Consider the following 14,983-nt stretch of genomic DNA (forward strand, 5'->3'; position numbering starts at 1 on the left):
GTTACACACACACACACACACGGTTACACACACACACACACACACGGTTACACACACACACACACGGTCACTCACTCACACACACAGACACACACACAGACACACACACACACAGACACACAGACACACACACACACACAGACACACACACACAGACGCACACACACACGGTTACACACACACACACGGTCACTCACTCACACACACAGACACACACACAAAATGTTAAAAAATGAAGAAACAAATAGTTCTAACCATCATACCAGAGCCATGAGAATGTCCATGACCTCCATGATTGAAAACAAATATTCCTACTAGGTTTACCACAAATCCAAGAATTGAAACAAGCAGCAGTCTCTCGTGGTGTACATCTGGAGGAGCCAATGCTCTCTAGAAAACACACAATACAAGGATCAGCAATGATACAATTCTAGATTGAACAACTGGTAGCAATATGATGCAGTGTTAAAATTTTAGTCGTTTTCAGAAGTAAAGGTGTTTAAAACTACCTGACAGAAGTGAGACAGCGGAAACTACTCTTCACATATTGCAGAAAAAGTAAAACTTATTGTTTCTACACCAAGGTAAAGAGGTGTGAGGATATTGGGTACCAAACCTGTTCCTCTGGCTCTAAGGTCACTAATCTTCACATTTGCCTTCCATTTTTACAAAATGTATACCAAGTCTTCAAAGTTCACCAGCAAAACTCGCAGGTTCTAGATTTTTTAAGGGACAGTTCCAAAAGGCTCTCATTACCCAGACTGCACCTCTTCTTCTCACTGGCAACACTTCATTCACAGCATCTACAGCTCTCCCTTTCCCGTGCTTCCTATCTCTGGTAGTTCACAGAATGTAAAATTTTCAACTACTTTATAAGTCCTTCTATAAACATAAGACAAACCTCAACACACGATAGTTGGAAAGATCTCTATTACTATTATATCTTTAAAACATTTTCACTGAAAAGTCATTTCCTGACTCTTAACGATTATCTACTATACCTCAACTCCTTCTGAGAAAATAAAGAAAGCAGTGAAGATCAAAAACAGCCCATTGACAAAGCCAGCCAGGACTTCTGCTCTAACATACCTAAAGAAAAGCAAGGTAAACAGTGAGTTATACTTCTTAAAATCCAAATAAATATATACACTTCGGAGATTATTCACCATATTATATATTTTAAGTGCCAACAAAGTCTTTATTTATAGAATACATTTATATAACAATATAAACCAAATGAGAAAATTTACTATGAATGATAGTTAATAGCAAATGTCATAAAATACAGACTTCCAGAAAGGAAAAGGCCCCCTGATGGTGGATATAGAAAAGCCTGTCATAGAAATGTAAATCCCAAGTCACCACTGCAAGCCAACAAAGAGGAAGGGCCCAAGGAAAGTAAGAGAAGGTGTCTAGGAAATCCGTTTTAAATAAACTTATTTCTCCGCTTCTGAGAAGTCACGCTTTGCTTCCCATCTTACAGCTATGAAGTCTTCAGGAAATCTGATCTCAAGTAAGGCTAAAGCATCCCTGCATCATGGCAGAGGCAACTGGAGATTTTTGCTAATCTTTTTCTAAGACTAACATATCCAGCCTACACTTTCATTTATCTATTTTTAGAATTACCTCTATCTCCACATCACTCCATGAAACCATTTTTAAATGCCCGTCCTTTCTCTCTGGGACCAAATGTCCCCTGCTTCCTGCTTAGGTGAAGCACTGGGAACAGATCTCACTGTTCTATACCGCATGTTACAGACAAGGAAACAACTTTAACTTTATATTTTTACATATCTAAGTGTTAGTCAAAGTATGCTCACATGAGCTAGTCCTTCATCAATACTACAAGCATCAAAACTCCTCTTTCAGATACTGTGTGGTGGCATTCACCTGCAACCCCTGCAGAGGCTGGGCCAGGAGGATTGTAAGATCTAGGCCAAGTTAGACTATGTAAGAGCCTATCTTTAATTTAAAAAAAAAATTTTTTTTTTTAGGTTTTTTTGAGACAAGGGTGTAGCCCTGGCTGTCCTGGGATTTGCTCTGTAGATCAGGCTGGCCTCTGCCTCCCGAGTGCTGGAATCACGGGCGTGCACTACTACCACAGGCCTTTGCTGGTTCTCTGCATCACTTCTAAATGTAACGGTCTCCGTAAAACCATTTTCTTTTCTGACAGAGGACTGCTGTATGTAGAGACCCTCTCAGGTTGCCCTGGAACTCACTAAGGAACTACAGCTGGGCTTGAAATGACCTCCAAGTTCTGGAAGTACAACCATATGCAAGCAACCATGCCAGGCTGAGCAAACTTTCACAGGCCCTCTATCTAGTTACGTCTGAGTTCATCCTATCAAGTTGATGTAACACAATAGGAATTTTGCATTCCACTTTAAACAAATACAAGTAAATTAGATTCAAGTCTTATTCATCAAAGCATGTACTTTTTTTTTGGAGAAAAGTTTACAAAATTCAAAGAATATACAGCCAGTTTTCTATAATTTAAACTAAAAGAGATTTATCTAATAAATCAGTAGGACTACTGTTCAAACCGAAGAGCATTTTTATTCTCTCCCTCTAGTCCCATAGCTAATGCTTGACAGAAAGCATCTTATCCTTAGCTCACTAAATTTCAAGATCAAAGGCAAGAAATTTTTTTGGCATCTTTCTGTTGCTAATTTCTAGGTTGGCAGATGTTTCATGCATTCTCATAAAATGCTAGATTAGCTTTAGTTAATTAATGTACCTGATAGGAGGTTTAAAATGAAGAAGAAAAACTAGAAACATGATCACAAATGATTATGTTTACCTCAACAGAGTAAGTCTTAGAGTTAAAACATGTAATTTATGAAAGTGGATTGCCCAAGCAAGCATGTCTCGTGTATGAATTTTCCAGCCAAGGCAACATGAGGGCCCAAGGACACTCCAGATTGAAGAGGGGTGGGGGAGGTCGAGGGAAAGAGGGAGAGTCAGGAGAAACAAGCATGAGGATATGATGCATAAGCAAATGTGACAGACAGATAGGCAGGCAGACAGACAGGCAGGAGGTGAAGAACCGACGTGAGGAAGCCCTGAGGAAAGAGATGAAGCAGAGAGGAGCAGGGAAGGAGTGAACATTATGACAAAGGTGCAGAGAGATATTAGTGCTCATCTCCGATAAACAGAATTATACCAACAAATGGTCTATGAACTCAAAACAGGAAAATCAGGAAGTCTAAATCAATAATGAAAAACCCATTGCTTCCCCAGTCAGTGGGGCAGGAAGCCAATTCTGCTCTAATCTGGATCATCAAAGGCCCTTACATAGTAACTGGCTGAGTGTATAAATCAGAGATTAAAAATCAGCATATATAAGAGCAAAGCTAAAAAGACAAATAAAACCATGTTATCAAATAATTTTAAATAAATAACAGCAAAGTATCTCTTTAGCAAAAGAATAGAAAAAAAGATAGGTTTCATATGATTTTCTTTGTCAGGAAAAAAAAAGGTTATGAGGAAAACCTTCTATAGCAGCCATACATCCCCTTAATTCTTTCGGTAAAACTAAGGGTTTATTTACCAAATGAAAGATTCTATATACAAAAAAATTACATTATAGAATCTGATCTTATCTTTTTAAAAAAGGCTACTTCCTTTACTTTTGGAATTATAATGTAATTCTTCATCGCCCCCTTACCTTTCCCTCCTCCATATACTTTTAAAACAGGCAAATCTAACCCAGGAAGTAAAAAGGTAACCCTGAGGGAGGTGCATAGGAAGGATTATAAAAAGCCTGAGGCCAGTTTCAAGAACTCAGATCACACAAGTAAATTCAACTTGTAAAATTTCATGGCTTTAAGAGCTGTATATTTCTCGCTGCATCTTAATAGTTCAAGAAAAGTATTTTAAAGTCTTACCCGTAAGAGAAAGCGTCATTATCTCTCCACTTTGAAATAACAGAAGCTGCCAATCCGGCCAATATGGCAGTACTATCAAAAAACATGTGGAAAGAGTCGGAGATCAACCCTAGGCTGAAAAAGAACAGATATAACGGTGCATTACAGTACAAAGCAAACAGTACACCTTTCTCCCTAGGAACTACGGTCATCCGGAATTACCTTCTAAGGCAGTAATGAAAGATGACGCACAGAAAGATCCTGCTAACGAAAAGCCCGGGGCTGCTGAGAATGAGAAAGAGCCACGTGCTGCTGCTTTGCACGCTACAGCGCTACAGCACAGGTACAGTGCAGGAACTGCTCACTGTTCCAGCACAAAGGTCAACACTGCCGGGATGGGGAGGCTCTCATCCTGGAGCAAAGAAGCCTGCTATCATTATTAGTTTTAAAGATTTGTTTTACTTTATGTGTATGACTACCTGCATGTATGTACATGTACCCCATGTGTGCCTGATGCCCATGGAGGCCAGAAGAGAGTGTCAGATCCATAGATACGGAGTAACAGACAGTTCTGAACTGCCATGTGGATGCTGGGAACTGGGTCTTTGCAAGAGCAGCCAGTGCTGTTAACACTAAGTCGTCTCCTCAGCCCCACATCTGTTAGTAACTGTCCACTCTCAGCTCTCACCCTTTGATGCCTTCTGTGCTATGACACAACTAGAAAACCCTTTTACCAGCTGTCACCACAAGCTTAACAAACCTCTATCTTTTTCCTTAAGACTTATTTACTTATTATGTATACACCTGCATGCATGCCTGCATGACTGAAGAGGGCACCAGATCTCATTATAGATGGTTATGAACCACCATGTGGTTGCTGGGAATTGAACTCAGGACCTCTGGAAGAGCAACCAGTGCTCTTAACCTCTGAGCCATCTGTCCAGCACCAAACCTCTCTTCTTTATTTAAAAAGAAATAAAGATAGAGAGAAAGAGCAAACAAACTCTGACACTCATTGAACCTGAACTGCCTGAATCTAAAGCTACAGGAGAACTCACGCCATGTCTCGGCAAGCTTGGGATACAGCAATAGGAATCTACCAAGACCACAGAGAGACTGGCTGTGATACAGGCACAGACTTGCTGAAAGCTGAGAACAGATCAAGTATTGTGATCAATTACATGATTAGAGGTTGGAGAGATATGATCAAGTATCAGTACTCTAATACTCTAAATTTTACACCAAACACAGGTCTGTAGGAGCCACAAGAAAACTGAACTGTCACTTAGTAAAATTCATCATCAAAAACAAATACCAGATTCAAACCTAGATCAACTATCAAATCCCTACTACAGTTAATAGTCAGGAGGGTAAACAGGTGAATGATTTCTGTCCATAGCAACTATAAACCTCAGGCTTTATTTTAAATATAATACTCAATATGTACTATTTATGACATAAAACAAGCATTTTGTGAAAAACTTGAAAGGATAAGAGAAGAGAAAATGAAGAGTACTATCAAAAACTCAGTCAAGAACTAAGGCAAGCCGGGTGTGGTGGCACACGCCTTTAATACCAGCATTCAGGAGGCAGAGGCAGGCGGATTTCTGAGTTTGAGGCCAGCCTGGTCTACAAAGTGAGTTCCAGAACAGCCAGGGCTATACAGAGAAACCTTGTCTCGAAAAACCAAAAAAAAAGAACTAAGGCAAGCAATAGAATCAGAACCAGAAATGGCCCAAATGTTAGAACTGTCAGAGAGCTTTAAAATAAATATGATTACAGATTGGAGAGACTGCTCAGCAGTTAAAAAGCATCAGATTAAGTTCTTAGCACCCACAGTGGCTCACAACTACCTGTAATTCCAGTTCCAAGGGATCCAACACCTTCTTCTGGCTTCTGTGTGCACCAGTCATGCATTGGTGCATAAAGCACAAACACAAATACAAAAATAATAAATGTGTTAAAGAATATGGTGTGGAGCTGTAGAACATTCATGAACAAAGAGAGAATTTCCATAGACAGAAACTATACAAGAAAAAAATCAGATGACATAGCTGGAAATTACCCAAAATTCCTGAAAAAAAGTGAATCATAATCCGGGATAGTTAGTGAGTACCATGGCGGGAAGGGGAAGACCTACACACTTTACACACAATACCAAAGAGAAAGGGAAAAGAAGAAAAGTTGATAGAAAGGGAAAAATGATAAGTCATAGATTATTCTTACTGGAAATGATCCAAGTCAGAACATAATATGGCAATATGTTCAAAGACATAAGAAAGAAGTTTGGCTTACTTCTGCTATCTTTAAGGACAACTGAGTTTTGTTTTGTTTTTTAATATGGGAAAAATTATCAAAACCAAATGTTCATTCTTTGACAAGATCAAGGAAATTGGCAACATTCATGTCAACTGATCCATGAAAAAGACTCAAGCCCCAGGCGTGGGTGAGCCTGTAACCCCAATCACAGAAGCTGAGGAAGCAGGAGAGGCCAGCTGGGCTACACAGTGAGTCTTTATCAAAAAACAATGACTAGAGAAAGTACCCAAGGAACTGAAGGGGTCTGCAACCCTATACGTGGAACAACAATATGAACTATCAAGTACCCCCAGAGCTTGTGTCTCTAGCTGCATATGTAGCAGAAGATGGCCTAGTCGGTCATCAATGGGAAGAGAGGCCTCTAGGTCTTGTAAACTTTATATGCCCCAGTACAGGGGAACGCCAGGGCCAAGAAGTGGGAGTGGATGGGTAGGGGAGCAGGGTGTGGGGAGGGCATAGGGGACTTTGGGGATAGCATTTGAAATGTAAATGAAGAAAATATCTAATAAAAAATAAAATAAATTAAATTAAAAAAAACAATGACGGGCTGGTGAGATGGCTCAGCGGGTAAGAGCACCCAACTGCTCTTCCAAAGGTCCTGAGTTCAAATCCCAGCAACCACATGGTGGCTCACAACCACCCGCAATGAAATTTGTCCCCCCCTTTTTGAGGGTGGTAAAACAGCTAAAGTGTACTTAAAAAAAAAAAAAAAAAAATTTTTAAAAAAAAAAAAAAACAATGACAACAGAAACATTCTAGCCAATAAAAATCAAGAATAAGGAGGGATGTTGCTGACTTTACAGAACTGAAAGGAACAATAAGGAAAGATTATGACTATATGTTAACAAACTACCTAAAAACAAATTCTGAGAGGCAACAAATGTCATAAATCTATCTGAAAGTTAATCTGAACCCTATGGTAAGAAAAGACTTAGTTATTTTACAGCTGACAGCAACAACTACCAACAAAATGTCCTATGCAGTATTCATTGAGTCACAAGCATTTTAAAAACATAATTAATCTTTCACAAACACTTGGAAAAAACAGAAGAGAACACTTCCCTAGGATAGGACCAAAGCCAGATGAGCCATCGAGAAGGAAACTGTGCACCAGCACCTCTCAGGAATGTGAATCCAGAAACCCTCAACGAGACACCAGGAGGCAGCTCCAATAATACAATTCAAGAGTAAACATATCCTGACCAACTGTGACTAAATTCAAGAACTCATGGATGCTTTAACATGAAAATCAATCAATGTATCATATGAATAAAGGACAAAAAAGTTCAATAGACAAAAGACACTGCATAAAATATAACATGTCTGGTGATTGAAATACACAACAAATTTAAAATACAAAGAATTCCTTTAGCTTTCTGTATGACAGCTACAAAAATACATAGTTGATATCATCATTAAATGGTAAAATTCACTGAGTAATTAATTAATAGTGAAAAGCTGTTTTCCCCAAAGATCAGGAAAATGACAATGATGCCCCTTTTCATGTTATTTATCATTTTACTGGAGAATCTAAACAGGGCAATAAGGTAGGAAATAAAATCAAAGTTCCTCAGAGTAGAAAAAAAAGAAATAAATAATGTATATTTATAGATGTTATTATCTTATATATAAAAGCATTAAAGAATACACAGAAATTAATGTAATTAATTTGCTTGAATTAATGTAATTTTTACAGGATAAATAAACAATATCAAAATAATTTTCATTCCTACACGCTAACAAAGAACAAAAGTAAAATTAAAAATTTTCCATTTACAACAGCACTCAAAAGAAAAAGTAACTTTTTTAAGGATAAGTTTAACAAATGCTAAAACTTACATTCTGAAAACTATAAAATATTGATGAAATTAAAGATTACCTAAATAGATGGGAAAACTTTCATGTTTATATATGCAAAAGACCAATTTTTAGTACTTATGATTGAACCAATGCTTCAGACACACTGAATACACGCTCTCTACTGAGCTGCGCCTACACCCACAAAACAGTACTCATTAACCTTCATTTTGGAACTAAGCAAAGCTTCATGAAGGTGTGAGTCACTTTTGTTTAGTGACAGTGCTAATATCTGCACCATTTCAATTTCAGTCCATGTGACGCATCAGCAAGAACTCAGACAACAATACTTCCCCAAATGAGTTACATTTTCAATTTATTACCTATGGAGAGAGTGTCAAGCCAATCTAAATATTCACATTAAAAGAAGAATAGGGTCTGGAGAGGTGTCTCAAAAGTTAAAAACATTTGTTGCTCTCTCAGAAGATCCGGGTTTAGTTCCCAGCACCCACATGGTGGCTCATAAACACCCATAACTCCAGTTCTAAGGGATTTGATACCCTCTTTTGACCTCCACCATGCAAGCACAAAGTACACATAACACACATACAGGCAAAACATTCACACACATAAAAAAAAATTAGCCTAAAATTTTTCCATTAATTGATTTATTTCTTTTACATCATGATCAAAGTCCCTTTCCTCCTGTTTCCCACCCCTTCCTCCATTTCCTCTTCCCCTTCTCCTCAGAGACGGGGAACCGCCCCCAGCCCCCACCTCAGATACCAACCCTCCCCAGCACATCATGTCTCATCATCCTCTCCACTGAGGCCAGACAAGGCAGCCCAGGTAGGGAAGTCAGAGACACCCCTGTTCAATTGTTAGGGGAACCACATGAACACCAAGCTGCACATCTGCTATATTGGGGGGAGGGGCTGGGTCCAGGCCAGGCATGTGCTTTGATTGATTAACCTAAAAAAAAGAGTTTAATTCATATATATATATATATATATATATATATAGAGAGAGAGAGAGAGAGAGAGAGAGAGAGAGAGAGAGAGAGAGCGCTATAGCAGTGGTCCTATACAAAACAACAATATTCTTGAAGAAGAGGATCAAAAATGAATGACTTCTATTTTCCAATTTCAAAAGCTCAGAGCTACATTAATCAAAGCAGTGGAGGCTGACATAAATGCAGATAGAGACCAACTAAACCAAATCTAAGGCTAAGAAATAACCAGGAGATCAATATGAAGTGGAAATGTCTAGTGATATTCTGGAAAATGTCTATGAGAGGACATTTGGCTGTGAACAGACACATGGTTCTTTTCTGGAAGCTGCCTGGAAAGGGGGCGTGTAAATTTTGCTGGAGTGGAAGCTCGAGAGGGTATGTGATGCTTGGAAAGGGTCTAAGTCAACAGACAGTGGAGGAAGGATGCTGTGGCACTGGTTCACCTTGCTGCTCTTTGCTGGTCTTTGTTGGGTTTTGCTGATGCTGGTCTTCAATGACAATGCTCATGGCAAAGACGCCATGCCTTCTTTGCTGATCATTGCTTCTCATGATTTTGCAGATTGAAACACACCAAAGAACGTTTTCTGATATTCCGGCAGCTTTTGCTCCTTCTGCAGACTAAAGCTGATTCACAGAACCTCAGTTTTTTCTGGACCAAGCTACCACTCACTGCTGATTCATGTGAACTGAACTGCTGATACCCTGACAACGAAGATTAGAATTGCCCCGAAGAACTATTTCTAAGCAGGTCCACATCTCCATTTGCCCTATTAACCTTTCCATTACCTCGAGTGGGTCCTGGGCTAAAAGGGAGGTTAAGAACACTTATTAAAGTAGGTTTTGAAAAATTTAAGCCTACACCAATATATCTACGCTTCAACACCAGGCTTACAGGGAGCCTCATCTACTGGTCAGTGATCACCTTTTCAAAGGAAATGGCTGTCATAGTTTCCACCCATCCCACAAAGGTCTCCTTCCACAGCCGCAGGTACAGTGAGTCTCATCACAGCCCCTGAAGCTCAATCCAAGGCCCAGGCTCACTGCTGAATTTGCCTTTCTTGGTGAAAATTGTCCTCTTTTGCCTGGGAAACTGGGTTTCATCCACTACCTCTCACTTTCACTTAGAGTTTTAACTCTTTACTACCCAACTCTTCCTCTGAGTTCCAAGGTTCTGGGTCACAGGAAGAGCTTCCTACCATAGACCTGGGCTATCTTCTCTTTACTTTTGGTTCCCACAGCCCTAAGGAATGGCAAGTCAACACTTCAACATCATCCTTTTTTCCCACTTTCCTTTCCTAATCAGAGGCTAACCCAGACCGGCTAGCCTCATGTCTTTTTCCTGTTGTAATTATTTCCTCCTTTCCAAAACCAAGTTTTCTCTGGGCAGCCATCTTGGCCTCGGCTACATATCTCATTAAGTATATCAGGACACTGTGACTGCTGCTATAGCAATGGGGCTTACAACTCCCCAAACACACAGAAACAGAGCCATAACTGGATTCTTTCTGCAGATGGGCTACCCTCAGGTCCCTTAGCTTGAGCCCAGCAAGAGCGATGCCATCACTCTTCCCAAACTCATCTTTGGACAACTCTGCCAAGTGTTAGGAAACTACTGTCCCAGAGGAGACATACCTCCTCCTTATAAAGTGGCAACAACAAATGAAAATACAGTTCTACCTAAGCCCAATTTGGGGAACCAATGACTTTTATAATAATTATAAGAAATAGCCAATAATTTACTTATTGCAGACCATTGGTGAGGGATTACTTGCTCAAGTGTGGGTGATCCCAAGACTACTACTATGCCACCAAAAAAAAAAAAAAAAAAAAAAATCCCACTCCACCAAGGATGATGGCTTCCTCATAGCTACATGCAGTCTATATATTCTACATCTTCAGAAATCAGAAGGTACACAGGAGACCAAGTGATGAAAAAGCAGAGATGAAGATGATGCTTCGGCAAGCCAAGGAAATGTCAAACATTACCAGCCAAGCCACTGAAGGTAGAGCAGCCTCTTCCGCAGTAACTCAGAAAGCACCAACCCATGGACCAACTTAAGACTTATGCCTCCCAACTAGAAACTCATGTGGTGTGCGGCCACTATAGTACATGCACAGGAACCCCAGCCAGCTTCTTTTTTCCAGCAAATTTGTTTTCTATACATACAACGGATGTAAAAGATTGCTTTAAGGAGAAACAAAAAAGTAAATCCTGCAGACTATAGCAACCAAGTTCTTTTAAATACTTATTTACACACACACACACACACACACACACACACACACACATTTGTGGTGCTGGGGTTGTACCACTGCATTATATTCCCGTGGTAGTTTTTAGCATTTAATAAAAAGTAACCCAACCTGAAAACCTACTTCCTCTTCTGAAATGGAAGAGCACCATGTTCTCTTACAGCAGGTGATATGCAGCCTTTTCTCTGACCTAGGGCTATGATGTGAAAGTCACTTAGCTATCGATGAGGAGATAGACACACAGGAAAAGCCTCCAGTTCTCATTCTACATAAAAACACTGGTGGGAAAATGTGAATTTCATTCATCACCTTCAGTACTAGCAAGCATTACTCACTATGAATTCTCATTTGGACTGTACAGCACAGAGTTCTTTAAAACACAAAGGTAGGTACTGGAAAGATGTTTCAGGAGGGAAAGGTGCCCGACACCAACCCTGACGGCCTGTGTTCAAGGCCTAGGACCCACAAGGTGGAAACAGAGAACCGACACCCACAGGATAACCTCTGCTCTCTAGATGTCCACCAAGATAGATGCACGCGCACACATACCAAATAAAATGTAATAAGAATTTTTGAAAAATAAAAAGCAAGTAAAACATAAAAGTGGCATAGATATTACCTAAGGTATTATCATGCACATGAAATAAATGTAATATGGAAAAAACAAGTCCCTATAATCAGTGTACTTGTTTTGGATTTCACTTTAAACAGTAATCTCTTTTTAAAAGTGTTATGGTATGTTTTTATGTGACTCGTTAAAGACATTTTAATGAGAGATATTTCCTGTAGCATTAAGGAGAAATGCCAACATTTAAGTAAAACAGAATGTGAACAGAACTTACATGACAAAAGAAACATTGGAAGCCACATATGAGTCCCACCTGCAGTCTCGCCTGAGGTGAGAGTAAGCCTATAAGGCAGTCCAGCCTGGCTACCTAATGAGTTCTAGGCTAGCCTAGGCTACAGTGCTTTGCTATCTACAAAGAACAGAAAAGAAAGAAGGCAGGAAAAGATAGGGAGGGAGGAGAGGGAAGGAAACTTTTGAAAAGGATTTTATTTAACACTAGGAGTGGTAGCACATATCTATAATCTGGCACTGGGATTTTTGAGACTGGCCTAGTTTAAGACCAGCTTTTAAAAAAGAAAAAAAAGAGATCCACTTGTGAAAATAAAGGCAGAAAGAAAAATCTATCAATTTTAAGAGATGGAAGATCTTCCCATGTCAGTCAAACAAATACTACATATAGATGTCATCTAGGGTCTTCTCTATATAATATAATGCAGAAGGAATGCATAATAAACTGTTTAGGGGTGGCTCTTATTGTTAAAGAATCAGCACTGAACAAATATGGAAAGACTGGTCCTCATATCTGTCTGGGCCAATCCAGCAGTGGTCACAGAGACAGAATAAGTAAGACAGGGTGTAGATTATAAAGATGAGAGATGGTCCTATGAGGTTCATGATACTATTTACATCTGCTTAAGATTCTCCATTATAAAACTTTCTCAAAAGGTCTATTGGTAACTGAGCTAATAGTCTATTCAAAGTGGCTGTTAAATATTAATTCACATTTAAAGACAAGGGATTATCATGAGTCACAGACCCCTGCCTAGCTGATTTCTATGTGAAATAAGAGGGCTTAGAATACATTTATTATCAAGATATTAGAAAAGTAGACTGGCAGTGAATCGTTCTCAAAATATAAGGTGGGAAGTGACAGGGGAAGCTACTAAACTCAAATTCTGACCATCACAGGTACTCTCACATACGTGGACTCGAACACACAATCACATACAAACACACTTAAAAAACAGGAAATTAGAATCCTGATTATTAGTAAAGTTAATAAACTAATGAACTATAGTGAAATAGCTTACAACTCCATGTCATTCTTTGATCCTTAATGTTCTTCAAAATGAAATATGTATCTCAGGTTTTAAGGAGAAAAGTAAAACTATGAGAAAATTCATTGCCAGTAGTACCATCACAGCTGGTTAAGTTGTGATGAAAAAGGCTAAAAGAGAAAGCTTGAAAAAGGCTAAAACATCTTTAAATTTTAATAGAGAAATATGTAATTAATGAGAGCACTTTTCACCAAGGAATTACTCTGCAAGGATCCTCTATATACATTCCATAAACACAGGACCAAACCAACCGCCAATGCAGCCTTAAACATTTCTAGGACAAATGCTTACTAAAGCAGAAACATCAGCCTTTATATTTTGTTTCATGAGCTTCTTTCATTTCTAAGTGAGACTACTGCCAATGGCTGTAGTAGAGGATATAATTGAAATTTATTCTTAAATAGATGGGGAAGCAAATGTGTAGCAGCAGGGCGTGGAAACACATAAAGCCAAACAAAGTGGCATACTAGAATATGGGGGCCCGGGGTGAACCATACAACCCAGACCAAAGGAGATGGAGGCCTTGCTGTAACTTTGCAAAGAAGAAAACGAAAACACTACCCCTCCACTTCCTGTGTTAAGTGGGGTCGTCTCTCTCCAGTACAAGCCCCCTTTCTTCCTCAGTAACAAAGCCTTAGTTTGAATCAATCTGCATGGTTTGATGGAATAAACCACATTGCTTCTAGACATGACCATGTGCTAAAGTGTGAGGGACAGCATTATGTGTTAGCACCCAGATAAATCCATGAGACAATATGTACTTTTTTTTTTTTGCCTCTTTCTCTCTATGCTACAGGCATTGCAACCATCTTGGGAAAAAGGTATTGTGTGTTCAAACAATTATTGGGTTTGTTTCTTTTCTGTAACTCAGAAAATAATTCCCTCAATGATACAAAAACTACATTCTTGTATTACCTTGAGGTTATGCAGTTACTCAACAATAAATGGATGAAAATGAACAGGGTCTGCACTGGACTGCACCAGGGTCTCTGCATAGGTATTGTGGCTTCCAGCTTAGTGCTTTAATGGGTTTCTCAGTAGGTCTCTGTTTCTTTGTGCCTTTTCTTGGGCTCTTTTTCTTCTGTTTGCTTTGTCCAACCCCAATCTGTTGGTTTTTGCTTTCTCTTAGGTTTTATCTTATTATTATCCATTAGAAGCCCGTTCACCTTCTAATGAGAGACAGACAGAAAGGGGGTGGATCCAGAGGGGAGGGGCAGTAGGGAGAAACTGAGAGGAACGGGAGAGGGGAAAACCATAATCATAACCATAATTAGATGAAAAAGGAATCTATTTTCAATAAAAGGGGTGGGGGGGGAAGAAAATAGTAGAAAGAAAAGCATTCAAGAAGGAAATAAGAAACACAGCTAATATTCCTACGCTTCCCTCCCTATTTCTAAGAACCAAAGGAAGGAGCTTCACTTTTGCTTCTGGTGTTTTTGTTTCCCCTAACAGAGCAGCTAGCAATTAGTAGAGACAGATGAATCCATACTTTCAACCATTCATTCTTTCTTTCACCAAATATGTAGTACGCACCTACTATGTGCCAAGTGCCAAGGTGCCCACTATGGCAGTCACACACAGCACATGTACTGAGCTTTAAGTAACGCTGCCATCTAGTTGAAAGGGAGTAGACAGTAAGTGGGAGAAAGCACACAGAATTGATCTCTTCTTCCACCAAGACATTTCACCATCAAAATAGACACTCTGATTAGAACCAAGCTCTACCTTGAAAATGCAGGCCCTGGAAATAAAGGCTGAACGTACACTTGCTGCTACTCTATCAAATATCTCTTTGCATCTCTGTGAAAGGAATGCTTTATCCACAGTTTAA

At 39.3% G+C, this 14,983-nt stretch overlaps 1 protein-coding gene across 1 annotated transcript in view; it reads right to left on the minus strand.

Moving 5' to 3' along the window:
• Slc30a7 (solute carrier family 30 member 7) overlaps positions 1-14,983 on the minus strand; it is a 66,185-nt gene that overhangs the window by 47,853 nt on the left and 3,349 nt on the right. Inside the window, exons 3-5 of the mRNA XM_021195893.2 lie at positions 3,888-4,001; positions 1,002-1,089; positions 264-390 (exon numbers count right to left, since the gene is read on the minus strand). Coding sequence (XP_021051552.1) covers positions 264-390; positions 1,002-1,089; positions 3,888-4,001 — 329 coding nt within the window. The remainder of the gene's footprint in view (positions 1-263; positions 391-1,001; positions 1,090-3,887; positions 4,002-14,983) is intronic.

The sequence above is a fragment of the Mus pahari genome, chromosome 4 (genome assembly GCF_900095145.1).
Source record: "Mus pahari chromosome 4, PAHARI_EIJ_v1.1, whole genome shotgun sequence".
Classification (NCBI taxonomy): Eukaryota; Metazoa; Chordata; class Mammalia; order Rodentia; family Muridae; genus Mus; species Mus pahari.